This window comes from Calypte anna, chromosome 4A (assembly GCF_003957555.1).
Source record: "Calypte anna isolate BGI_N300 chromosome 4A, bCalAnn1_v1.p, whole genome shotgun sequence".
Lineage (NCBI taxonomy): Eukaryota > Metazoa > Chordata > Aves > Apodiformes > Trochilidae > Calypte > Calypte anna.
Window position 1 is genome coordinate 7,188,220 of NC_044248.1, and position 27,199 is coordinate 7,215,418.

Genomic DNA, 27,199 nt, shown 5'->3' on the forward strand with positions numbered 1-27,199 from the left:
GTATTTTTTTTGTTCGTCGTTTTTTTGGTCTTTTTTCTTAGCCAAACCCGACCCTTCTTTAGGACGGATTCTGCCTATTGATGGTGAGTGATCTGGCCTTACTAATTAACTGTGGTAATTACTTCTAAGGGGATACGTGGGATATTTTTTTTTAAGGCGCAAATACATAAAAAAGGTCAAATATTTTAAGATTCTAGTGTTCTCAGCTAACTACTTCTTTTCACGTTTTTGAATGCTGTCCCTAATTCTGTAATTATTATATGCTCAGAATGTTCCCCCTCAGCTAAGAATCTCTTGCCTCACTTTTCATTAAGGATCAGCCCTTGTCCTACAGTATCCTACCCATAACACGTCTCAGGAATTAGACTCTAGTTGTCCTTATTTTTACTGAGTTATAAAATTTATTACTAGTCTCAAGTTAAACGATTTCTGGGAAAACAGTAGTTTTACCACAAATGCTTGAAAACTTTACAAAAATTTCCACTGGTATGAACCACAAATATGCATTACTACAAATCAGTTGTCCATATTATCCATCTTTTCATCATTTTCCCCTGCCCCAGCTGATACAAATCAGGGTGTTTCAATTAGAAACGCAGTCTGCAAGCTAGATTCAGCTGAGGATTCTCTGATTCACCCAGGGAACTAAATAACTAGTTATTTAACCATTACCTAATGAACTTAATTCCCCTTTTTACCTAAATATTTAAAACAGGTAAAGAGATCTCGCTCTAGATACAGAAACTGATCATTTTTTGCCTCATGGGCTGACCTTCTCCATAGCGATGTATTATTTTCAGACACAAGCCGACCTTTCTTGGTGTGCAACTCCAACTACATCGTTTTGACAAAACACTCATGCTTCTGGGTGATCGCGTCCAGAGAAGACTTCGGGAGGGCGGCTGAGGGAAGTACCAGAGTTCGTCCACTCTTTTTCTACCAATATACAATAGAGAAACCGCCTCGGCCCGAGGCTTCTCCTCAGCGCTTTGAATCCGCCGCTCCGCCCGGGACCGCGCCCCAGGGAGGCGGAGGACGCCGGGGCCAAGATGGCGGCGCGGCGCTTCCCGCCCAACGGCTGTTGCTCCGCCATCTCCCGCCCTCTCCCCTCGTTTCTCGCGAGACTGGGAGCTCTTCTCGCGCCGCGTTTGAAGCTGGGGGCGCGAGCGCCGCGGCCGTTACTGGCGCGCGGGCGGCGGTTGGCTGGAGCCGTGAGGTTGGGGGGGGGGAGGGGGGAACCGGGACCAGAACCAGAACCGGGACCAGAACCAGAACCGGGACCTCAACGGTTCCTCTGTGGCGGCCCCGCGGCGAGTCTCGCCCCGCCCGCAGGCGTTGAGGGCTGTTGTAGGGCTCCGTGCGGGAACAGCAGCCCCGCGGCGGCTCTCTGCGAGCGGAGTCCTTGCGTGACCGTCCCCCTTCCTCGGCAGCCATGGTAGTGAAAAAGAAACTCCTGCACATCAAAGAAGCCTTTCAGTTGGCCCAGAAGCCTCACCAGAACCTGGCGAAACTTGTTGTGGGTTTGAAGAGCACCTACAATCAGGTAGGGCTGCTCTCTGGGCTTGCTAGCGGCAGGGAGCAGGGGGAGCCTTCCCTGAGGGGGGGGGGAGGGAGCTCACCAGCCCCTTTGCCTTCTCCTCAGCGGGCAGGGGACCGCTTCGGCCTTACTTTCCCTAAATAAAGTATTCAGGCGGGTATGCTATGAATAGCCCTTAAAAAATAAAAGAGCCAAGCTACACGGCGTTCTATTATTATAGTTTTCTGCGAGCATGGATGTAAGCATAGCCCATGGCAGGTATTGGTGATGTTGCTGGGAGGTTTCTGTCTCCCCATGAGGTAGGTGTGACACAAAATAATAATAATAATAATAATAATAATAATAATAATAATAATAATAATAATAATAATAATAATAATAATAATGTGTGAGGGTGTGACTGCCGCTCTGAAACCTGTTGGCAGGTACGCGTAAAACTCCAGAGTGCGGTCAGGACGCATGTTAAAGTAAAACATTAGGTGAAGAGTGTGCAACGCAATTGATGTGCCCGAACTGCTGTCTTTGGCGCTTTAAATATGTAAATTGACAAGTCGACTGTAAAGTAATGTATTTCGCTTTTCTGTGGTACTCCTTTTGTAAGATGTTCTTGGTAGTTACGTTGTGGTGTGTTGGTTTTTTTTTTTTTTTTGTTTTTACTTTTTCAGTTTGAAGATAAGGAAGATTTTCACGAAAAGTTCATTAATTTCCTTAAGTATGCTATGATAATCTACAGACGGGAACCAGCAGTGGAGCAAGTGATAAATTTTGTGGCAAAATTTGTTACTTCATTTTATCAAATGGAGGAAGGGGATGGTAGTGAGGAACCAGACGATAATTCGCTTCTGAATTATGTATTTACCTTTCTACTGGAGGTACAGTAACGTGTCATTAAATCTTTAACATAACAAATAGAAACTTAAAGCACTGGGGAAAACTTGTAGCCACTCTACAAAATAGAACATGAAAAGTGAAAGCAAGAGTAGTGATTGATGAGTAACATACATCCTCCCTTCGGCCCCCTGCCCTAATAAGTTAGCAACTGAATATCAGAAGTTAAGATGTGAGAAAACAGGAGCTGTTTTTTTATGTAGCTGTCAGATGTGTCATTATAGGGTTTACTATAGGCATATTTGTAAGTGTGAAATTGTATTGTGGAAACGAAGTTTTACTGTTTCTTTGAGAAGTAAAAATATTAGCTCATCTTGTCTACAAGTAGGTTTGGCATATTTATTATTCTTTTCTGCTTACTGCAAATCTTATTTAGAAAGAAGATCAACAGTTCCAGTAGCATGAAATCAGAAGTAGAACGACATTTGCTTAAAACTTGACATGGAATTTTGACATGGAAAAATTGTTGATCAGGCCAAGATATTATCAAGTTATCATTGCTAATACTTTTTTTTTTTCCTCTGAAGTTTTATGGAGACAGAGGGGTACCTTAGCTAATGTATGCCTGTTTCTTCCTTTGTCAAGGCATTGCTAATTAAGTAAAGTGCCTCTGATATACATGATGGACCACAATTTTTTTTTGTTACTGTGAATTTTCAATCTTATTAAAAAGAAACTGACACAGCTTTTGAAAAGCTTTTGAAATACCCAGTGCATATTTCATGTGCTGTATAGAATATTAAGTGCTTATGTGTGCATGTTAATAAACTTGTGTTGGAAATGAGAAAAGTGAGATTATAAAAATATTTTTTTTCTTTTTTCTTTCCCTAAGTCTCATGATGTGAACAGCCATGCAGTTAGGTTTCGAACATGCCAGCTTGTTAATAAGATTTTGGGAAATATGCCTGAAAATGCTCAGATTGATGATGATTTATTTGATAAAATTAATGAAGCTATGCTGATTAGACTTAAAGATAAATTTTCAAATGTGAGAATTCAAGCTGTCTTGGCTCTGTCAAGACTTCAGGATCCAAAGGATGAAAATTGTCCTGTTGTTAATAGTAAGTAATATTTTTTTTGGTTTAAGAACATTTGTTGGTTTACATTTCTTTAGAACATTTTAAGCATTTTTTTTTTAAGCATTGAGTAAAAAAATCTTAGAGAATGTTCTTGCATTAACTTGGAAATGGCAACTCTTTGCTGGAGGAGGTTGTAGATGTAAGAGTTGTGAATGTTCAAGGGGAAAAGGCAGAACTGCTTGAAGGTGACATCCACTGGGGATTAAATACAGACAAATGATGCATGGCTCAGGCTGCTCTGTGAACTGAATGGAGGTGAAGGATGGTAAGAATACTGGTGTGTTGTGAACTGGGGAGAAGATAAATATTTACCTGCAAAGAACCCTTTTGTGACATTAATTGAATTGAATTTGTTCAAAGGCACTCATTTTGTCTCAAATTATGGCTGGCTGCCCTGTGAGAGATAAACTGGTCTTTGACATTGTTGTTATATGCTTTTTCTGAGCTTTTTTTTTTTTCCCCTGAATTAATCTTGCTCACCCAGGTTTCTTGACGTGCTTCTTTTGTGCCAATTGTCTGTCTCTTTGTGTATAGTATGATTCCTGACCAAGCCCTTGCTCTGACAGGTAGACAGGCTGTAGGTTTGTAGCAGCACAGGTATTGTTATGGCAATTGTGCCATGATATATTTCACAAACTGCCTTTTGTGAAGACACTTTGTTTCTTTTGTTGGTTTTTTGTTTTTGTTTTTTCTTTTAAGATACCTTCTTTGAAGTTATGTTTTCTAATTGTTTATAAGTTGCTTATTTAGGAGCAAATAAATTTCAGAGTCGTCATCTCACAGAGCAAGATGATGAATTCAAGTATTCTTTAAGTCTTCTTGTGGTTTCTCTTAATTTAAAGAATATTCACAAAAAACCCAAAAAGCATTATGCAAGAGGTTTACTACTTGAGTTGTGGGCTTACTGGAGATGGCAGTTTTTCATTTATAGGGAAAGTTGAAGATTCCCCCTCAAACAGAATGAGGATATATAGACATTGAATAGGGGTCTTAAGGAGTCAACATTTGGAAGCCTTTTTTTTTGTGTCCAGTAAAAACCAATTTGCTTATTTTTAGGTGGGATCTAGAGTAGTAATTTTTGGAGTTAACCAGAAATCCTACATATGATTGCAAATATTATTTTTGTAGTTGATTTTCCTTTGAGATCACAGCTCAGCCTGTAATTGCCATAACATCTTGGGGGTGTGACTGTTCCCTGAATTTGTATGAGATATGCAGGGACTGAGAAGGAGTTTTAATAATAGCTGCTGATATTTTTTTCCTGTTTTTCTATAATGTTTCAAACTCTTTAAAAATATTATTATTACTATTTTACTTTCAGTTTACAACACCTTACTTGAAAATGATTCAAATTCAGAAGTGAGGCGTGCAGTGCTATCATGTATTGCTCCATCAGCAAGGACTTTACCAAAAATTGTAGGACGCACTATGGATGTAAAGGAATCTGTCAGGAAGCTGGCATATGAGGTAAATTGGTTCACTTAATGTTAATTTCAAAGACTGACTTAGAAGAAAGCATTTAAAATATTTCTTATTTCACTGGTTAAACAGTAAGAATGTTAGAATTTAAAGAATTTTAATGTTAAAGAATTTCTTTTCACTTACTGGAAGTATGAGTGATTTAATACAAGTTTAAACTCCTGAACTTGACTGCAGAACTTGCCTGATAGAAATTACTACTGTGTTAGAGCTTGCCTTTTCAGGATCAGAGAGGAAAAATATAAATTATTTATATAATCTCTTGTTTTCTATCTGTGCATTTTGTGGTGCTTGTGTAGTATTTTTTCTTCTCTGTTCTAATGTGGTAGAAAATTAAGTAAAGGATCCCAGTGATATTAATGAAAAAAATTACATTTTTGGTATTTCAATTTTGAGAAGTATAGGGTAAGGGCAAGAAGATATACTGCCACATAGATTTCTTGTGCAGCCATCTTAGGCAGTGTCTTAAAACAAAATGTTCTGTTTCTTCACACAGAACCCTTGGATTAAATTCTGTTTCTTTACTGAAACTCTGTGTTAATAGGCTACGAGAAAAGTACCTACTTCAGTAATTTCATTGCTCTTGGAGCCTTAGAGAATAGTTTTAGTATCCAGATGTTGCATTCAAACAGAGCTGCCAAATTTCTAAGCTATTTGTTAACTTTATTGTTTATATTCTTCCTTGCACAAGAATCTGTTCCTTAAGGTATTGGTAGAATGCTGATGGTATAGATATTAAAGGCTTTTATTTTTTTATTCACTCACAGTTTCTGTGGATGGATAAAAGTTGTTATAATTTGTAGAAATATGTTTTCTTGTCTTGTATTTAAGGTTTTGGCAGAAAAAGTTCACATGAGAGCTCTGTCAATAGCACAGAGAGTAAAATTGTTGGAGCAAGGACTTAATGACAGATCTGGTAAGACTGCATCTTAACATCTTAATACAAATGTTTGAGAGAATACTCTGTAATTTTTGGGGGATGATTTATATGGAAGTTGTGGTGGCAATAATAACAACCTCAAAGGGAATCATGAGGTACTAGGCTTGTTTAACTGTTGTGGGTTTTGTTATGGTTTTTTTTAAGGCAACATTAAGTTCAACTGTATAACTTCTTTCCAAAAAGCCTTCTATAGAGAAATTATTTGTGAAAGTCCGTTGAAAACTTGGTAATTTTGACCCGTAATGTTTTAAATGGTTCAAATTCCTTTGTTAGATGCTGTTAAGGAGGTAATGAAGAAGAAACTGCTTCAGTCTTGGCTACAATTGACTGAAGGGGATGTTTTAGAATTACTTCATCGACTGGATGTGGAAAACTGCCCAGAAGTTGCTGTCTCAGTACTAAATGCTGTATTTTCATTATCTCCACTTCATGACTTAGTTCAGAACTGTAAAAACCTTGACAGCAGGTATGCAGATCAGTTTTCATTTCCAAAAGATTACTATGTTGTATAAGAGCATTAAATTAAAGGTTATATATAACTGGAAAGCAGGACAACTGTTACCTGTGATAGAAGACTGATTTTGTGGTGTAAGCCCTAATGTCTCCCTGTTGTTTGTTTACTTAACTGTTCTGGATATATTTTTTCTTTTTTAGAAGTTCTGTGTTCATCAGATAAAGGTGGTTGTGCCAGATAAACAGGAAAAAATCAGAAGTGTCTTTCACCACAAATAACTCTAAGAGGGAGGCAGTAAATCAACTAAAGAAGTTTTTCTGTGAAAAATAACTTAGAGTCTAATTTGGTTTATTTCTTGTACTGCCTATACAACTTAGGATAAAGGCAATGCTCATTTACCCCCACAGCTGTAATTTCTTCTTTTATTTTAAGCAGTGGTTTGGGACTGGTTAATTTTTCTATGAACTGGAGAATCAATCAGAATAGAATTATTTGACTTGTGCTTCAGCCCTCTTTTGGAGGTATTTTACTTGTATTAACAGAGTCTGACAGAAGATGGCTTCTTTTCCTGTCTTAGAGTTTGATAGAATTTGACTGAGTTCTCAAGCTATAAAGAAGATGGTGTGTTGAATATTAAGGTCCACAAAGCAAAAATGAAAGGGGGGAAGAAAACAAGAAATTAGAAGTTGAAGGAAATTACTAAAGAAAGCAAAAATGTGTGAGAGCAACCAGCTCCAGTTATGGCAGAGGATTAGTAACTGTGCTAGGAATCTAAACGTAGATGACAAAATTAAATGACAGATTTTCAGTGATAAAAAAGTGTTAACAAAATCTTATTACCTGTTTTTTTGGAAAAAGGTGTAATTTCATCATATGAAGTGCCTGGCATTCTAGTAGGAGCTAACGATGGATGTTCTGAAATGAGTAGATGCTACATGCATTGCATTCCAAAGCTGTAGATGTGGGCCTGTCTGGCTTTAAAAAGCATCAATAAAAGTGAAATAACTTTCTTATAGGCTTTGGAAATGTGCCAATAACTTCAGTTCAAAGCATTACATAGTTATGGACTTACCAATGTGACTTTGATCCTGCACAAAAAGGCTTTGCTTCTGAAAGTTTGAGCTCACTAAGATTATTTATTTTTTAATTTTTTTAAAAGAGCTAAGTATGTTAGACTAATGAGTATTTCTCTTGCTGAGAAGTGAGTGAGATTATTCAGCTTGTAATGAGGTTACTTGATATCTGGAAAACGGAAATCTTGGTTTTATTTAGTTTGGCTTGGCTTGGTCTTGTTTGATGTTTCTGATTACAGCTTGATTATGCAGTATCAGCATGATAAATGCTTAGAATTTTGAAGTCTATGACTTCTTTTTGTTAAATTTACCTTTAAATAAAGACCTGTCAGAATACTGAGAAGCCATCAAATGAGCAGTTTTCATCTGTGTGATGCTGGGATTTTTTGTTGTTGCTTGTTTTATTTGTGTATGTGTGAAGAGACCTAAAAGAAAACCAAAATTGTTATTGCTAATTTACAAATAAAATGGGGTTCAAGGGAGTGAAAAGTACTATTGACAGTGATAGTTTGTCTTTACTATTTTGAGGTAGAATTAATGCATTATTTAATGTTTTGGTTCTGAAAACAAAGCTTATCTGTGCTTAGTGTGGAGAAGACTGTATAAGAAGGAGTTTGGGTCCTGTAACTAGTAAGGGGAGGATGAGCCTACAAAGGCTGAGAAGCAGTTTTTGACATACTTTGACATACTATGATTGTTACTTGAATATTGTGTGAAGGTCTTAACCTCTGTCCTTGTATTAAGGTCAGAAGGAGAGCTCCATGGGCAGAATAAAAATAATGCAGTTGTTGCATTTCTGCAGATTAATGGAGTTCAGTTGTCCAGACTTTTACAGTGATAATGTTCCATAGAGTTAAAGCACTTGGGTGGTTGCTCTGTAAGGTCTGAAGGGTTGGCAGAATTTTTCTGCAAAGTGATTATGAACAGTCTTGATTGAAAGTACTGAGAAGTGCAATGTAGTGAGAGGTCCTCAATTAAGAAAGAGGAAGTTATTTTCGTATGGCTTCAAGTATATCTGTGGAGAAAACCTTTTACAGGATTTTATTTTCACCTTAAGAAATAGTTTCTTTTTGTGCATTTATTGTCTTTGATTCTGTTTTATTTATCTCTGTATTTATTTGTTTTTGTTCAGAAAACTGATCCCACTGGAAGAATTAACAGCAGAGAACGTGTTACATTGGAAATGTCTTTGTGAATATCTAAAATCAAAAGGTGAAGAAGGTGAAGATTTTCTAGAACAGATGTTGCCAGAACCAGCTATATATGCAGATTATTTACTGAGGTATATTGAATTTAAAAATAAATCAAAATAAATCTCTTACCACTAGAAGACAACTTTTCTAAAAGTATACTTTCTTTTATTCACCTATTTATGTTTTCTCCACAGCCAAAGCTGTGCTTTAACAGTGCTTTTTGGTTAATGTTTTGAAGATTTTTTTTTTTTTGAGAATTTACTATATTTAAGCAAAAACTGTAAAAAGCAAATTTACAACTTGAAAGCAATTTTTGGAATGTCTTTTCTCATTAGCTAGCAGTAAGATAAGCTGCTAGATCAATAGCATACTATTCTTTGCCATTTAATAGAATAATAGAGTATAGAATAATTGTCCTCTAATATGTAGCTATCCTTTCCCCATTTCTTAGTGTTCAGGTTGCTGTGTGGTTGCAAAGAGCTCACAGAGATTTTTTGAGCTTGCAGGAACATGTGAAAATGAAGTGAACTTTAGTTGGTGTCCCCAAGGGAAGTGTTTTTGAAACTGAAAGTTTATTCTCTTCCTTTTGCCCTGTTCAGGGCAAGCTTCCCAAAAACTTATCTTTGAAGACAGTGACAGAGCTGCTAAATCAGCCAGTTACAGATATAACTGAGGAAAAACAATGAATGTTTTGTTAAGTCAATCTTAACTTAAGCCAAAATGAAGAAAGATAATTTTTTTTGTCTCAGTGGAATACTTTAGTTTAAATATAAGATTTGAACAGATTTTGTTTGTGATTTTGGAGAGTGCTGAGAAATCTTTAGGGAGGTACTGTAAAACACAGACTGAAGCTTCCTGAAATGATTATAAATCAGATTTCCTGAAAATTGCATTTTTTTGATAGTTATTTTAATTAAGAATATACTTTATCTTTTCTCACTTCAGTGGCTGCATAATACTGGTATTGCTCATGCAAATCATCACTTTTACTGTTTTCAGTGTGGTGTGTGCTAACATTTTTAAACATTTAATAAATTAAATATCTGTGCTTCCATGATTTTGAAATATGGATCCAGTCTGGTAGGTGTAAATTTCTTCATTCATAATTAGTCCATTAAAAATTTCATCTCCAAAGAAGAGTTCTTTATTCCACCCAATATTACTCAAAATGCCTTCAATTATGTTCCCCTTCAGGAAGAGGTTGATTAAAATTAATTGTTTACTGATACTTGTCTGTAGTATCAAGTGTTAAACTATTCATTGGTGAGCTGTGCCACCAGTTGCTCCAGGTAAAGTTTGCAATTGCACAAGCCAAGTCTTTATTTACACTGTGAGAGCATCAGGAGGAGCAACAAATTCCAAGTAATTGATCCGTAAAAAATGCAGGCCTGTAAGCTTCATTTAGATACATCATTATTGTCTTGTACAGGTGACATTGTTAAATGATCAGAAACAGCAGCCTACATGGTAATTTCAGATGTTCTTGATTAGTAGCTACACACAAAGCTTTTTGGTTATGTTTGAAGAAACTATTTGAATTTATTCATTTTAATTTAATGAGCTGTTTCCAAAAAGCATCTGCAAAGCTGTGGTAAAAATAAGCACTTTTTTCATTGCTTGTCTCAATATTTGCATTTTATATATATAAATACTCAATATTGAATTTTTTACACAAAATTTCACACCAGATTTTCTGAGCAATTGTGTTCTCATTGGTGGATAAAATTTTGAAAAAAGAAAAAATACTCTTGAAAAATAAAGGGAACAAACTGACTACACTTCCTATGCAGTGTGGCTGAGTGTATCTGACAATAGGTTGTTGTTCTTCTGTGATGGAATACTTAATCAGATGAAGAAGATAAAATTCATTGAACATCTCAATCATTTTTTTGTATTTTGTAGGCAATGTAACATTTCTGAACATGTAGAAGAATACATAGCTCTACATATGCAGAAAGATGCTAGTTGTATATGTGAAAATATACACATGTGTGTATACACATGTATACGTTTATCCCTGAGATGCCTTTGTGCAGGGATACAGAACTGAAATGAACAATGATTTTCTTACTGTTTTGCATTCACAAACAAGGGAATTTTAAATGAAGTGGCACTATTTTTAAACTGTAAATTATTTGATACATGTAATTTTATGGAACTATTAATATATGAAAAGGAGAACATAAACCTTAGTTTTTAAGGTTTATAACTAAAATAAGCTGTTTACACAGGACAGGAAAGGTTTGGGGCTGTGCTTGTTTTGTTTTTTTTTTTTTCTACTTCCAAACATGATTCTGAATGTAATTATATCTTTTCTACTTGGATTCAGTTACCTTCAAAATATGCCAGTTCTTAGTGAAGAACAAAGAGAAGACTTTAATTGTTTTGACAACCTGATGACAAAAGAATTTATAGGGCAGCAACTCATTCTTATTATAGGCTGCATGGATACCTCAGAAGAAGGAGGACGGTAAGCATTAACACAACATTTCTGTTAATAAGGCTTATCTCATGCATACCTCTCAGTTGGGAAAATAACCCAATCAAAAAGACAAAATACAGTAGGAATAAAAGGCAAGGTCTTTAATGGAATTGTTCCCCAAAGTATGCCTAATATAATCTGTTTGGTTTTGTGGGAAAAATGTGTTTTAAGGTATATAAAACATTGCTTTTGTAAAGTATTCCTGGCATTATGAAGTGTACATGGCTTTTCATTTGAGACATAGTATATAAAAATTAAAGGAGCTGAATGTATTGCTTCTTAGCAGATGACTTGTAGTAAGTACCCTGTGTGTTTCTTATGATTTTGAGCCCAGTCTGCTAAAGCCTAAAAGGTTGCAGATGTTTTAGCTGCCGCGCTGAGTTGGACTCTGTTAGCTGAGTGATTCCCATCATTTGAACATCCTTCTGATGTGAGTAAGAGTGAATAAATTTGTAAGTTCATACCATCACAGGCATTTTATGAAAAATTGCTGTTATGACAGTACAAACACAGCAAAAATTTCAAACCCTCAGGGGAATGCATTATATGTAATGCTAGACTGTCAGATTAGTTTAACTTGTAATTTTTTTTCAGTTTCCAGCCAGATAAATTCTATGAAAGCATTCTACAATAACTCTGCTTTCTGCTGGTTTGACCTTTTATTGGATGGTAGTGACACCTGATTAAAAAATTCCATACTTTCTAATTGAAAAAAATGAGGTAAAATGGGAAAAAGAAATACTCTGGCAAGTAAGAAAATGTATTCAGCAGCTAGTATAACTATAGAGAAATTTCTCTTTTACTGTATTATGAAGTCTTCATCACAGTAATTCAAAATGGGTGAAATATTGACTCTCATGTCTTCCCTTTTCTTGAATAAGCAAACAGATTGTCTTGTTTTGTTTTTTAATTTTTCCCTCATGCAGAAAGCACCTGTTAGTTACTTTACAAAAGATCCTCATTCTACCTGGAACTTCCACAGCCCTCGTGTCTCTGCTTGCAGAAACATTACTCAGTATTGTTGAGGATGATGACAGAAGGATTCAAATTGTAAGCAATTCTAGAGGCTCATTGTTTTCTAGGCTCTGCCTTCCTTATATATCAAACATCCTTTACAAAGCTTTTTAACAGAGATATCAATTAAAATATTTTTATTTTTGAAAAGCATTTTTATTCTTCCCCCCCTTTTTTTTTGTTTTCTGCTGTGGTTTTCTAAAGAGCTTTAGATTATTTGGCTAGTGTTATATATGTAATCATTGAGAAAATATTACACTTTTACAGACAAAATCCTTTGTCATATTTGATCCAAACAGTTTCAGCTAGAACATTCAAAACAAGGATAACATACATTTCCAGGTTGCAGATTTCTCTTCCATGTTTTTATCCGAGATAAGTACTAAAAGCCCTTGTAAGAAAAGTATTCTGTGTAGTGTACAGAATGTATAGTGCAGTCTTTATATGTTGTATAGGTTGTATAGTTTAGTCAATATACAGCATAATTATTTAAACTTCAGAAAAATGGACCTATGATTTTACTCAACTATTTCAAATGAACTTAGGGAAAGAGCTAAAAGGTTTGTTAAATGATTAGGATGGAAGACCTATTGTAATCTGCATTATAGTATAATAGTAAAAGTAGATGTGTGCATTTCTATTATTCTAGTGAAATACACTGATTCAATACATACTGTTGATTTGGGTACAGCTTGAGAGGAAAATAAAATTAAGCTGACTGATCCAATATAAGATTAATCAAATTAATACCATCCTGTCTCTTTCAGTCTTTAGTTTTCTTCATATTTCATCTCATTTTTTATTAATGTAATGAGTCTGACTTGAAAGAAAACCCCATACCAAGTGAAAAACTCTCAACCTCGTTCTGCTTCTAGTATTTGGCTGAAATTAAATTATTGACAAGGCTTCTTATACTACATAGGGTGGTTTATAGACCTTTAAGTGATAGTGTTCTTGGTTGTATTGTGACTGAAGTAGCAACAGATGAAAAACATTACTCTTGTTACTGGTAATTCTTTTTAAAGCATGTGTTCACATCTAGATGAGATGGTGCCTGTGATCTGTTGGCCTAGAAACCTCTTCATGGATGTATAGCCTTCTGTTTTCTTGTTTTCCTCAGTAAATGGTAGAAAACACACTTTCATGGCTAGCCTAATGTCAAATGGAAGGGCTGTTTGCAATGAATTAGCTGTTAAGAAAAACTGCACAGGTGTTGAATACATTTTCAGAAGGATGGTATTTTAAATTTCAAAAAGTTAAATGCTTACAGTCTGAGCTGAAATGAATGGCACTTATATACTGTTTGTAACAACAGATTGCAGAAATCATATCAGAAGTTCGTGAGCCAATTGTCACAGTTGACCTGCCTGTTGATGCTGCTGAAATAAGAAAGCGGGAGGTTAAGGTAAGCAGATCTGAGCTAACAAAAGTGTTTTTAAGCATATCCAACTACTGAGAGTTTTATATATTGGTGTATTATTAGCTAATGTCAATAGTGTGTCATTGACTAATGCAACGAAGGTTATGGTGTTATATTAAATTTCTTTTTACTTTATATTTCAGTTGGCCGAAATAAAAGTGAGACTGTTTGAAGCAAGAGAAGCTTTGGAAGAATGCATTGTTCTGCAGGATTTTAATCAAGCATCAGTATTAAAAGATAAAATAACTGAGCTGGAAAACACAAAATCTGAGCTGATAAAAGCAGCAGAGCAACCTGAAATTAAAGAAATGCATGTGGAGAAGGTCTCTTCCCTTTCTGTATTCCCAAGTGCTGGTTATGTTCTGACACTCATTCAGAGTTTTAAAAGAATGTGTAGCTTGTCCTTGTATCATCTACATTTTTAAAACTGAAAATGAACATTTATGGTATTAGTATTCTCCTTCTGCATGTATAGAAGCTAATGGTTAAAAGCTCTTTTGGCTTCAAGGAACTAAAGAATTTTAAAAGGGTTTTGGTTTTAATATTCTTGCTCTTAACTAACTGAAAACATGAACCTCAGTCTCTTCATCATAGTTTACATACAGCTGTTGATTAATATTCTTGCACAGCAAGTGTGTGGTGGACAGGAAATGTTTATTTGGATAGGGAAAAATTATGATTAATACCCTCACTCCTTATCATAGGTGCAGTTTGTATTAACTTTTTTCTCTTCCTGACCCACTTGAAGAATGATCCTGAAACACTATTGAAATGTCTGATGATGTGTTACGAGCTTCTGAAGATCATGCCCCTTTCTAAAGGGATTGTTCCAACCATTAATGAAATTGCTGAATCTCTGGTATGTAGGTATAAATACTGTTTGGATTATAATTAATATGGATACATGGTAGCTGGCCCTTAGGTGCTGGCAGGATGGTCTGTGCACATCACAATTGTTTTGTTGTATCTCTAGTGCTGTGTCTGGTGCTTTTAATCTATCCCAGAACGTAGTGTCTTAAAGGTGCAGTCCAGATATGCTGTTCTGAGCTCTCAGGTTCTATGCCAAAACTGGTTGGGACAGACAGATACTAGAAAAAAAGAGGAATATAGTAATTTGACTAATGTATGATGGTGCTGGACAGTGCTGAGTTATATTTTGTGCCAACCATGGTGCTTAAGTATCTCTTGCTGCCCTTGCTTGTACTGGGATTTTTTTATCAGCTGAGGCTGAGTTCGTTAATAGAGAAATGTAAGGGAATTTTTGTTAAGTTAGTCAAAAGCTTTTGATCCAGGAGAAACAGGAACTCAGAAGCCCTTTCTTTCATCTCTTCCATGTACAAGATGTCTGGGGGGGATTCCCCTCCCCTCTTGTTTTTTACCACCTTTGAAGGGGCAAATATTTCTGTATTGAAGAATAAGGCAGTGGCATTATAGGTCTAATTATAAATATACTTCCTAGTTTTCATTGAGAAGAGTATGGCTTTTAAAATGAATGCTTCTAAATAACACAGACTTAACTGTTTCTGAGTGTACAAACAGAATGCAAGAACAGTAATATGCTATCATGTGAATAAGTAGTGCACCCACATCTGAATCATCTGCAGTTCTTATTCATCTATCTAGAAAGTTTATACTGGAATTGGAAGTGGTTGAGAGTAGGGCAGTAAGGAAAAGTATGGAATGGCTTCTCTATGAAGAATAACTAAATAAGTTTCCTTCATGTTATCTGGAGAAGAGGGCAGTGTCTGAGAGGGGAGGAGTCCTAAGATGTGAAAGCTATGCAGAAAATGAATAAAGACTTGTTGATTAAGCCCATAAAAGCTCAGAACAGATTAAATGAGTTGATTCTTCATGTAATACGTAATCTCTGGAATTCCTTATTGCAGGTTGTGTGCATGGTGAGCACTTGCATAAATTTCAAGGAAGACTGAGAAAGTTCAAGAAAAATAAATATTAGGGGATGATTAGGTAGATAGGAACAGCCTCCCAGCTGGGAGTTGTTGGGACCTTGACAAGAATTCTTGGGAACTATTTACTTTGTCTCTTAATGCAATACTTTATTGGAACTTGGCTTTGATCTTTTTTGATAACGAGACAATGGTCTAGATGACCTGATTGAGTATGAACATTCTTACAGTTCCAACTGCAAAGAAAATTACAACACCAATTTAGATTAGATTTAGTGTAGTGGAACCACACCAGATTTCTTTCAGATATAAAGAAGTATTTTTGAAAATCCTATTTGGTGTTACTCTGTCCCCCAGAAACCTTTACTTTTTCATTAGGTCTTCCTTTAACTGTCACATTTGCTGTTGATTCTACTTTTCTTTCTCCAAGATCCTGCTTTCTTTTTTTTAGATCCTGCTGGCTTTTAACTTACTGCATGATTTGGGTTATCTTATTTGTTGTTTAAACCCAAACTCTTTAGTAAATGCAAAAATATAAAATAATGCCATCATTGCATTCACCCTGTATCTGTTTAGTCTGTTGTTTCTTTTGTGTGGATTTTCACCATTGCCTTCTCAAAATTATTTCAAGTACATGGCAATGACATCTGTATTTTGGAACTGTTTTTCTTGAAGAATGCTGATTTCTTTTATGAAGAAATGTTTGTGTTGTTTGGTTTGGGTTTTTTTTCTATTTCACAATGAGTGGCCAACACAGTTTTGTTTGAAAACAAATACTAAAACCAAAGACACATTATTTTTGCCATTATTTGCTGGCATTGACATTACTGATTGCTGACATCAAAAAGCATACTCGGGCTGCTTCTGTTTATATCTAGATAAGCAAAGTGTAGAGTAGTTGCTACTTTCCTATATGCAACTAAATTATTTTTTATTTTTGAGGTATGTACATTTCAGTAGTCAGGTTTTTTATTTTCAATTTGTATTTTCTAACTCTAATATTATTGTTTCCAGATACTTCCTGGTATAACTAATGTCCATCCAGCTGTGAGAAATATGGCAGTTCTGTGTTTGGGTTGTTGTGCCCTTCAGAACAAAGAATTTGCCCGACAACAGCTTGCATTGCTGTTACAGGTAAAATGTCTGATGGGAAATTGAAAGATTTTGTGCCTAAGTTACTAAGTATCATTAGCAAGCTATACTACATAGTTACCTTATTTGAGAACCAGTGGTTCTGATTTAAAGATCTGCATCTTGAGACTGTGGTTTCTTGTAGATTTTTCTGATGTCTAGTAATATTCAGTCTTATAATGTATCTTGGTAACAGCATTCCTTTCCTTTTTAAGGTTTTAAAAGCTTGTAAGAGTTCTTCATATGTAAGTTCTTGCTTTCTATTCAGAATCTGCATTAAATTGGTCACATATTCATGTTATTAATTTAGAAAAGAGAAGCTGTAGGATTCTGTATGCCTTCCTCTCTTGGGCAGGCAAACTCAATATGACTGTGACTGTTTTTACATTTCAGTTGCATACTTAACCAGTAATCTTGGGTTTCTGATCTAATTTCTGAATTATTATTTTTGTATTTATTAAGTAAGTTATTAATGAAAAGATAAAGCAATATGCAAACCAGCAAATGATAATGTGGCCAAAAATCTATGAATATAGAACATATAGTGTGTTAGAATACATCTCCTATATTTGTGGTAAATGTTCTGATGCTGAGCTAATTATACAAAAGATGACACTATTGTTAACTTCTCAGACCCTGTCTTTGAGAGAACTGTAGATGGTCATCATGTTTTATTTAAGAGTGTGTTCCTGTATGCACTCAAGAGAACTGACAGCAGGAGCTGAGGTGATCTGCTTGGCTCAGACAAGATGATGGAGCTGACAGTCATAACAGGAGAACTTTGGTTCCTAAAGTTAGCAAATCCTATTGTTTTTAACCTGCTTGTGAGTATGGCTCATTACAAATCAGTTTGCTTAGGGAGGACTGAAGTTGTTCTTAGCAGGTTAGAGTTTAGACTTAAGTAATTAATTCCTGTAGGGATTAAACCCCGTATCCTTTGGATAGGCTGCCATCAAAAACAGGGTGCTGGGCTAAACACATCCAGGATCTCTAGGTTAATTTACTATGTATGGTTTTATTTGAATGTTAATTTTGATCATAATACAAATAGTAACCTAAGCAACTCTGACTTTTATTACTATCTTGCTCCCTGCTGTGTTTACCTTCTGTTTATTTTAATTAAACTATATGGTATTTCAGAGCAGGGGTTGTTTTATATATTTTTTCCAAACTGCCTATCACTGTGGAGCCACTACAGGCAAACAGATTTTGTTTGTCCAATGCCTGTTTAGAAGCTGAACAATAAAATTACATCTCACTGTGAGTGAAATTCAATTGATTTTATATGGAAATTTCACAGATGACTTGATAAATTCTTTCCTAGACAGTATTATAAATTCAGGTTTAAAGTCTCATTGTGCCTTTTTTAAAGGACTAAAATTTGTCCCAAGTATTAGAAGAAGTTTCCCAAATTAAACTATCATATTAAACCAAAAAATCTTAAGCAATATTAAAGCAAAATGCTTAATGTTAATACAGGTGGATTACTGTAAAATGATGTATGTCTTTTCCTTCTTAAACCTAGGTTTTACAAATAGATAATATAAAGGTAAAGGTCAGTGCTTTAAAGGCAATCTTTGATCAACTACTGCTGTTTGGGATTGAGCCATTTAAAGCCAGAAGAGGCAGCAACTCTGAAAATGAAGGTGCTGAAAATTCTGAGGAAGAAAGTAAAACGACAGAGGAAGAAGAGGCTGCTATGATTCACAGCCTCCTGCAGCTTCTTTCTGGCTTCTTAGACAGTGAGGTAAGTACTACTATAAAATTTGCCTTAGTTTTGTTTTAAAACAACTTTTGCAGAAGGTTCACCAACCCTTTAGGTTGCATATAAACATTACATAGTGTGTAATTAAAATGAATGGTTTAACTTTAAAATGGCTGTCCTAGAAAATGACCACGATGATGGAGATTAAGGTTACTTTTGAGCTAGCTTTCAGTTCTCTGCAGCTGCAAATACATGACTGCAGAGAACTGCTTGACAAACCAGGGTGTAGACTGTTATTACAAAGTATTATTAAAAACCCCTCTGGTTGGTGTGCTGTGTGTATAATCAATTCTTTCTTCAGTTTCCAGAACTTAGGACAGTAGCTGCAGAAGGCATGGCCAAGCTGATGTTCTCTGGGAGACTGACCAGTGCCAAGCTTCTTTCTCATCTTGTTCTCTTGTGGTATAATCCTGTGACTGAAGATGAAGTTCGGCTTAGGCACTGTCTGGGAGTTTTCTTCCCTTTATTTGCTTATGCAAATAGGTATGGCCTCTCCAAATTGGTATGCAAAGACATACACTGGTCTAATACCTTTAGAAACCTTTGCTTAAATAGCAATTGTACAGCTACAAATAAGACTGAAGGGTCTAGTTCAGCCTCCTGTGTGTGTTCTGGATGTCCATATTCTCAGTCTATGACTATTCCAAAGACTTTCCATTCATTCTCTCTTAACCATCTGCTTTCCACTTTTCTTTTTCTTTCCTATAACTGTCCTTCAGGACACTGAATAAAAGCTTAATTTAGAAAGGTGTACTTCACTTGTTTATGCTATTGAGCACTACAGGTAGACTTTGAAGTGTCACTAAAAAGTAGCTAGCAGGAATGCTTCAGAAGAAATTAATTGGTGTCCAGCAGATATCAAAGCAGCAGGCTGGTTGGTTGTGGTTTTTCTTTTGTTTTTAACCAAAGAATACTCCATATTCACAGTAGATTCAAAATCCCCTGTTCATTTTGGTAGTGGACAAAGGAGGCAGAGGGCTTTATGTAAGATGATAGGAACTGACATAGTAATTCTCGTCTCCTTGCACTTGCTCAAAGAAAATAATGTTCAAGTTGCTTTTCAGTTGCTGATAGTGATTTTAGTCAGTTGGAACTAGCAGAGTTATCTGTTGCTTGGGGTTTTTTTGTCTTGTTTTAAGGGTCAATTTTAACATTATTCGTTATCTATTTTTTCCAGTTATAACTCTTGTCTTATAAATTGCCACATTTAGAGAAGTAGTTCAAAGAGGAGCTGGATAAAACTTTTTTTTTTCTGTTGTCAGAAAAAAAATAGAGAAAAATAACCAGTTTCTTCCATAATGGAGTTCTCCCTACTGACATTATTTTGATAATAAGTAAGAGAAACTAACATTACATGCTTCCATTATCTCATACTGAGTAATGTATTTAAGCTTTTAACACTGATAATATTTTACTTGGGAATGTCTTTTTCTGACCCTGGAAATATTTTTTTTTTTTAATTTTTAAATTTTTTTTTATTTTATGAGTGCTAATGATTGCCCACCTGTGTAATTTTGTGCATGTCAGTCATTTGCCAATGAGGCAGCTCTGCTGGCATCTCACAGGTGATCTTTCTTTTGACAAGATATTTTTTGAAATACATGGTGTATATTTAAAGCAAAAATTGGAAATATCAGTGTAGGAAAAAAAATCCTAAATCTTAGTCCTTCTTATTGATTTGGAATCTCTGTTTAGTTAGGAAACCTCATTCATTTTATGTCCCAAAAATTGTTTTCATTCTGAATCACAAGTTGTTGATGAACCATTGTAGCTTCTTGGGTTACAAATACTGTATTTTCAGTAGAGTATTATTAATTAGGTGTCCCAGTGTCCCTGCCCATGGCAGAATGGCTGGTACCAGATGACCTTTAAAGGTCCCTTCCAACTTAAGTAATTCTCTGAACACCATGTGTAATTCAGAACTGGCTGAAAAGTTCCCACTCAGAAAAGGAAAACAGGTAATGAATGAGGTTTGGTTGAAGTTCAAACCTAATTTTAGTACTGATCTCTCACCAAATTTTAAAATCCCATTTGTGTTCTTATTGCTTCTCTGTTAACCTTTCCAATTGGTCACAGATATAATCAAGACAGTTTTTAAAATTAAATATTTGAACTCTGTGTAAGGAAACAAATATTTATGCTGACTTCTATAAATATTCTGTCATGTCAATAGAATGGCATGGCAGGGACAGGATCCTGTAACCAGGGAACAATTCTTATTCATGGAATGTTTTCTCAAAAGTGATAAACTCTGGCAGCACAGAAGGAGAAAGTTCTGCCTATATGATACTAGAATTGTTTTTTTTTAAAGTTACAGGAAATAATCTTAATGGTGCTTCAGTTGTGCTTGGGCCCAATCTCCTGAAAGGAAGAATTCTTGCCTCCATTTTTTTTTGCCCCAGTTTTAGTGCTCAAAATATCTCTTGGTCAGCTGATTTGGCTCAGTGATCCAGAAGCAAACAATCTGCCTATTTTGAAATTAGTTTTAGCTTTCTCCTGTAGTTATTTAGGTTCAAACAGGAGGTTAACAAGTATCAGAAACAAACAAAAAAAAAAGAGTTCACCAATTAATATGTTGTGCTTTTAGACATGGGACCTTTTAAAATTGTTTTGACTTGTCTTTTGAAACAGCACTTTTAGACAACTTTCTGCAGCACCAAGTGCAAAATTATTTTTAGGCTTGCTTGGCAAGAGTTATTAACTCTTCTGAGAAAAGAAAGAACAAGTATTTCTTCCAAAAATCTTGTTAACCACTGCATTTTTTTGCCAGGCTTCCTTGCTTTTTTGCACAATGAAAAGTATCCCCAAAGAAAAATAGTAGCAGGAAGGGAGGGATGAGCAGAAGACAAAAATCAAAATAAAAGATATAGAGAAATGTGGTGTTTCTGTCCCTTAAGAAGAGAATAAATCAGTAAATATCAATTAGTTCGGTAGTAAGGATGAACTTTCAAACTATTTAGAGGCAGGAAGTCTTAAAACTTACTTGAAATGCCACATGCTAAAACTTAAATTTGTTCTGTGAGGCAAGTTTTGATATTGTGGTTCTGCTGGCTATGTCTCTACCAAGGCAGGCTGCTCCCACTTTGGTTTGCTTGATATATTACAATGGGTCTGTGAACTTTCCTCATAGAAGAGAAAATTCAGAAGTGAATTAAGATTTCATTTTGTCTCATTAGGCTACTAACATTTGACTCAATTGAACAGGACTAACCAGGAGTGCTTTGAAGAAGCTTATCTCCCAACTCTTCATACACTGTTAAATGCTCCTGTGACTTCACCTTTGGCTGAAATAGATATCAGTAATGTTTCTGAACTGCTGGTAGACCTGACCAGACCCAGTGGACTGAGACCTCAGGCTAAAAATTCTCAGGACTATCAGGTACAGTAAGCTAGAGGGAAATTATATTTGTGTCTGTAAATAAAGAAGTGACTGCCTTCACTTATGGCTGTCTGGCTGGGCCTCTCTGATAATTCCAAGTTGTGTGTAAAGGAGTAACTGTGCAGGTAATGAAATTTTTTAGCTTTACCTCCCTCCTTCCCCAGTATTCCTTCCCTCTTACTATAAAAAAAAAACAGTAGGAATTTGCACCATGGCTAATTGTCTATACTGAGAAAAAAAATCATGAAAATCACTTGGGTGTATCTACTCTGTATTTTAGGAAAGCATTTAATCTGTAAAATTAGTCATTAGCTGCTTATATCAGGATTATCTCATTGCTGTCTTTTGCAAATAGTTCCAGGTGAAGTTTCTGAGATTTCATTTCTTTGCTTTACAGGAATTAACAGTTCATGATAGTTTAGCAATGAAAATTTGCAATGAAATCTTGGTGGATCCAACTGCGCCAGATGTTCGGATTTATGCAAAAGCTTTAAATTCACTAGAACTCAGTAGTTCTTCTAAAGAGAATCTTCTTGTTCTGCTCGATGAGATTCTAGAGGTAGTATGAAAACATGGTTCTTACTTTTATAATTATTAGTAATCTAATATCCTGATATGCTTTAAAATGAAGTCTTTTGTTTACTATGGCAGTGGAATTTCTCACTTAATTGCTCTCCTAGGAAGAAAGACTGAGAGAACTGGGGCTGTTTAGCCTTGAGAAAAGATGGCTGAGAGGGGATCTTATTCTTACCTATAAATATCTGAGGGGTGGGTGTTAAGAGGATGATTCCAATCTCTTTTCAGTGGTGCCCAATAATAGGACAAGGAATAAAGCATTTAATCTAGAACATAGGAAGTTTCATCTCAACATGAGGAGAAACTTCTTTCCTCTGAGGGTGACAGAGCAGTGGCACAGGCTGCTCAGAGAGGTTGTGGAGTCTCCTTCTCTGGACACTTTCAAAACCTGTCTGGATGTGTTCCTGTGTGGCCTGCCCTGTCTTGCCAGGGAGGTTGGACTAGATCATCTCTAGAGGTCACTTCCAAACCTTAACACTCTATGATTCTATGACTTAACCAGTCTTTCGGAAATTACTCAAAAATTATTTTCAAAGTCTGAGCTGGAATCACTGGATGGTATGGAAGTTTTTACATTGATATTTTTATTAATCTGGGGAAAAAAGTAGAATCTGGGAGAGTGACAGAGGAAGACAATGGTGTATAGAAGTGTTGAAAAGAATGATGGTCCATTACAGCCATGTCGTCCAAAGGTATATATGCTTCAGGACTTAGCTAAAAAGTTCCAGTTGCTGTAGTGATTTTAAGATTTATTTAATTTTTTATTTTTTAAAAAGGTATTTGAGGGGGTTTCATTTCCTGTTTTTCTCTCTTTGACTTATGATCTGTATGTTGTGCGTTGTACCCTGTGTACAGTAAATTGAATTATTAGTGGGCAAATCTAATAAATAAAAGAAATGCTTGTAAAATTAAGTAGCATTTAACATTAAATGCCTCATCTCCAGAAAGTGAAAGACAAATTGTGTCAAAGAGCTATTGAGAAGATGAAAATGAACTTGACCAAAGATTATTACATGGGCAAAGACCACTCTGGAAGGACTGAGGAAGTGGGTCTCTCTGAAAGAACACAGGAAACTGACATCACATCATCTGAAAATACTCTTCCAAATGAAGAAGGTAATTCAGGAGAAGTGTGGTTTAGTAGTAGGTATACAACTGATTTGTTTAGATGTGTATGAAATAAGTTTTCCTTCATTAATCTACCTTTAGAAAAAACAGGAAAAGGTAATATCTAGTAAATATACATAAAGTATTTGTCCTGAAGTCTTTTCTATTTTTATTGCTTTTTGATCAGATTCAGCTTATGGACATTGAGCTGACATGGCTGGTGCCTTACAATTTCAGTGTCTTCACACAGAATTGCTGCCACATGCATGGTCCTACCACTTGGAGGAGTTTGGCAGCTCAAGGTCTATCAGAATTGCTGAGTCATTAGAATAGACCGTGGCCAAAACAAGCATTCAATAGCTCTGCTTTTTCTCCATTCCTATTAATTTGTTGAACATCTTAAAAAAATATCAGTCTAATGTTTTCTTAAGATCTCCTTTTGGTTTTAACATACTTTAAAGAGCCCCTCTTGCTATCTGACACAACACTGGCCAGTTTCAACTCTAATTCAGCTTTGGCCTTTTGTGTCTTCTCCTTGGACATATGAAGCACAGCTCTGCAGTCTTCTGGTGAAGCCTGACATTGCTTCCAGAGATCATACAAGTTCTTCCTCTTGAGCTCCATGAGGAGTTCCCTGTTCAGCCAAGCTGGTCTTCCACCCCATTTCCTTGATTTACAACAAAATGGAAGGGGCTAAACAATTGTCAGGAATCGTTTTCATCTGACTGATTTATGCTGGGGCAGGATTATAGCTCATTTAAGCTTCCTTCTAGCTTTATAATTTAATTTCTAGTTAAAGGGAAAAGGGAGGTTAAAGTTGTGTGGCTTTTTTATATAACAGCCAAGGTTTAAAGTAGTGACATTTATATTAAGATAAAAGTTGATTATAAATTCTGTATGTGCTGCTCTGTTCAACAGAAAACAAACAAGAGGCTCATCATACTCCAGTTAATGATGATAAAAGTAAAGCAACTGCAAAACTGAAATCCACAAGAAACAAAACTGGCAAAGGTATGCACTAGCCTTTTCTGACTACAGTTCTAGTCATTTTTAATAAAATAATTTCATACTATCTTTTCCCTGAAAGCAGAGATACAAAAACCATTCAGTCTTCATATTCTGTTGTAGTTTTAAGAATTTTCTTAAAACACTAAAATGACCTCTTATGAAATTTTTTGTGCTGTTAGCCTCTCCCTAGAACACTGGTTTAAAAAAGTAAAAAAAAAGTTTGGCTACAGGATTTCAAGGTAATTTGGCCACAGCATTTACACCTATGTACAGGTGTTTGTGGGAAAGTGCTACATTGTGAGTTTGTTTGTTTGGGGGTTTTTACCACATTCTGTGGTGACTGCATATTTATATCTCCCAATGCAATATGAAACACTGAAGAAAAATACAAAATAAGTTTAAGGAAATAAATATCATGATACAAAAAGAGACTTGTGCTTATACTCAGGACAACGGAAAGCAGCAGCAGCAGAGAGGTCTGTGAGCAGAAGGAAAAGAGGCACGTCTGAAAAATGCAGCAGTGAAAGGTAAATCCTTTCCTTTCCACCATAAGAACCATGATGGCTGTTCTAGCAAGGAAATTTAATTCAAATGCTTTTCTTTCCCAAAACCTACATCTTTTAATATCTATTCCTGATGCACTGATAAATATTTTAAAAAAATTTCTTTGAACTGGTACTGCTGAAACAATGTCAGATGTGAGTTTCACGTTTTGTTGTGATTAAGAGCCTGTATTTTTTAATTTTCTTAACATACCTTTTGTGTGTAGTTATGTACATTCTAACTGACAAAAGATTAGATTTTTGTCTAACATTAATGCTGTTCTTCCAAGTGTTTTTTCTGCTTTTTTAGTAACTGTTCTGTGGAGTACAATTTCTTTCTTTCTTAAATTCTTTTTGCCCCCTCCACATTTTTGTTGCTTGTCTTTCTGCATGTAATTGATAAGCTTCCAGAAATGAGTAAGTGAATACACACAATGCATTCCTTTATGATCTTGTAGGACATAAGCATTAAAATAACATTCTTTGTTATTCTCAACTGTGCTTAGTCTTTCTCAAGCAGGTAACCCATGAACTTTAAGGTAACCAGGACCAGTCATTCCTGTTTGTCTATTCTATGAGTTTACTTTGATAGCCCCTAATCTTCTGGGGGGGATTTTATTTCTTTTGCAACTGTTAGCACTTGGTTATCTTTAGTGATAGTGCTATATCTCTTTGAAAAGAGTATATACTCAAAAAACAAAAAGCTTACAAGGAAGCAATAATTTTGCTCTTTAAGACCATGTTTCGAGTTTGGTAAGATAAAAAGTCTTCAGTTTGCTTAGTCTTTTGTCTTACTTGAAAATGTTTTATATTTCAGTGGTGATGAAATTCCAGAAGCAGTCCCTGTGTCAAGTTCAAGGCCTCCAAGACGAGCAAAAACACTGGCAATTGAAAAAACAAGAATGAATCTGTCAAGCCTTTTGGATAAGGAAGCTGATCAATGAAGTCAAAAGGAAAGAAGAGAGCAGCATGCTTTGCTTAATGCTGGTAGCTAATAGCAGTCTTGAAAAATAAGATTAGTTGTTAGCCTTATTTAACTCTTTCTATATAATGATCATTTGTAATTCTAGATTTTTCTAGGAACTCTTAAACTTTTTTAAACAGATGCTTTTGATTATTTTCCTGGTATAGAGTTAATCACTCATGTAATAAAAACATTAAAACATTACCTGAAGAAAACTTAGATTTTTAATGGTTTTGGGTTTTTTTTTTAACTTTATAGAGAAGAATACTACTTCTATGCAAATAAAAATTGCTGTTAGTGGTAAGTACTGAATATAGTTAAGGCTGCTTTGACATTTAACATTATTCAGAGAGAATTGGTTGCTTGTGATGTCAGCAATTTTGAATGTACCTACTGTAAAGTGCATCATTACTTAGCCTGTGCATCTCTGACCAGGTTACATTGTTCATCCTAATGTAAAATAGAATCAAGCTTAACTGTCAATTGTCTTTCTTGCAGATATGTGTCCATTTTATGGCCAGATATCAAAATGGTAAAACTGAGTTACAGTTTTCATAAATCCAAGGCTGAGTCTGCTACTGATCTTGGCCTTTTCATATAAAGCCAGTTATGTGCTTTGAGAAAAGCATTAAGGTATTTGTGGTACAAAATAAGATCCAATAAGGAAAGGAATAAATTACAGAAAGAGCCAAAAATGGAGTATTTTATGAGCTCTGTGTAATGTTGTTTAGAAATAGCTTAAAACTGATGTCTTCGTAGCTTTAAAGTTCAGACCTTTTCCTAAGTGCACCTAGGAACAGTCAGGAACAGTCATGAGTTTTACAGAGGCAATAGATTGAACTGTGTGCAGCAGCCACTGGTGGCTGAGCAGATTCACTCTGGAAATGCCAGTTATTTTTGTCTGGAAACATGTGAACCATGTCTGCCTTGGGTACAGTAGAGATAAATTATCAAGGCAGCTGGAGTTAACTCGAGCTGACTGCTTGATCTCAACATCTCAACTAGTGATGCTGAATGCAGCTTTCTAAAACTTGTATTGAAAATAGGAAAATACACTGTAAATGATGTCTTGTAAGTCTCAGAAATGGCTTAGGGACACAAGTGAAAAGCAGCATTCTCAAAGTGTAATGCCCAAACTGTTGAGCTATTTTCAAGCTTGCACACAGAAAACAGGATTGTGTTGCTTTTCCTTCCTTTCAGTTTTTGTTGGAAACTTGTGAAACCACAAAATGCCATGACACACTTTTCTACTGGTATTTGC

The 27,199-nt window shown here is 35.5% G+C and overlaps 1 protein-coding gene across 1 annotated transcript; it reads left to right on the forward strand.

Annotated features, from left to right (window-relative positions):
- Window positions 1-1,306: 1,306 nt before the first annotated feature.
- Window positions 1,307-25,918, forward strand: NCAPG (non-SMC condensin I complex subunit G). Its single transcript, XM_030449920.1, has 21 exons — window positions 1,307-1,543; window positions 2,203-2,409; window positions 3,258-3,486; window positions 4,826-4,971; window positions 5,815-5,899; window positions 6,197-6,389; window positions 8,583-8,732; window positions 10,973-11,113; window positions 12,052-12,175; window positions 13,455-13,544; window positions 13,703-13,882; window positions 14,308-14,418; window positions 16,481-16,600; window positions 18,123-18,344; window positions 18,664-18,845; window positions 21,567-21,741; window positions 22,139-22,300; window positions 23,262-23,433; window positions 24,343-24,435; window positions 24,881-24,959; window positions 25,792-25,918. Exons 1-21 carry the CDS (start codon window positions 1,433-1,435, stop codon window positions 25,916-25,918), a joined length of 3,099 nt encoding a protein of 1,032 aa, XP_030305780.1. The 5' UTR covers window positions 1,307-1,432.
- Window positions 25,919-27,199: the final 1,281 nt, after the last annotated feature.

What these genes read in the sequence shown, in the direction of transcription:
- NCAPG (XM_030449920.1), top strand. Translation starts at nt 1,433, where the DNA reads ATGGTAGTGAAAAAGAAACTCCTGCACATCAAAGAAGCCTTTCAGTTG. An exon ending in AGCTTGCATTGCTGTTACAG is followed by an intron (nt 16,601 to 18,122) that starts GTAAAATGTCTG and finishes TCTTAAACCTAG; the next exon opens with GTTTTACAAATAGATAATAT. An exon ending in AAGAAACAAAACTGGCAAAG is followed by an intron (nt 24,436 to 24,880) that starts GTATGCACTAGC and finishes GCTTATACTCAG; the next exon opens with GACAACGGAAAGCAGCAGCA.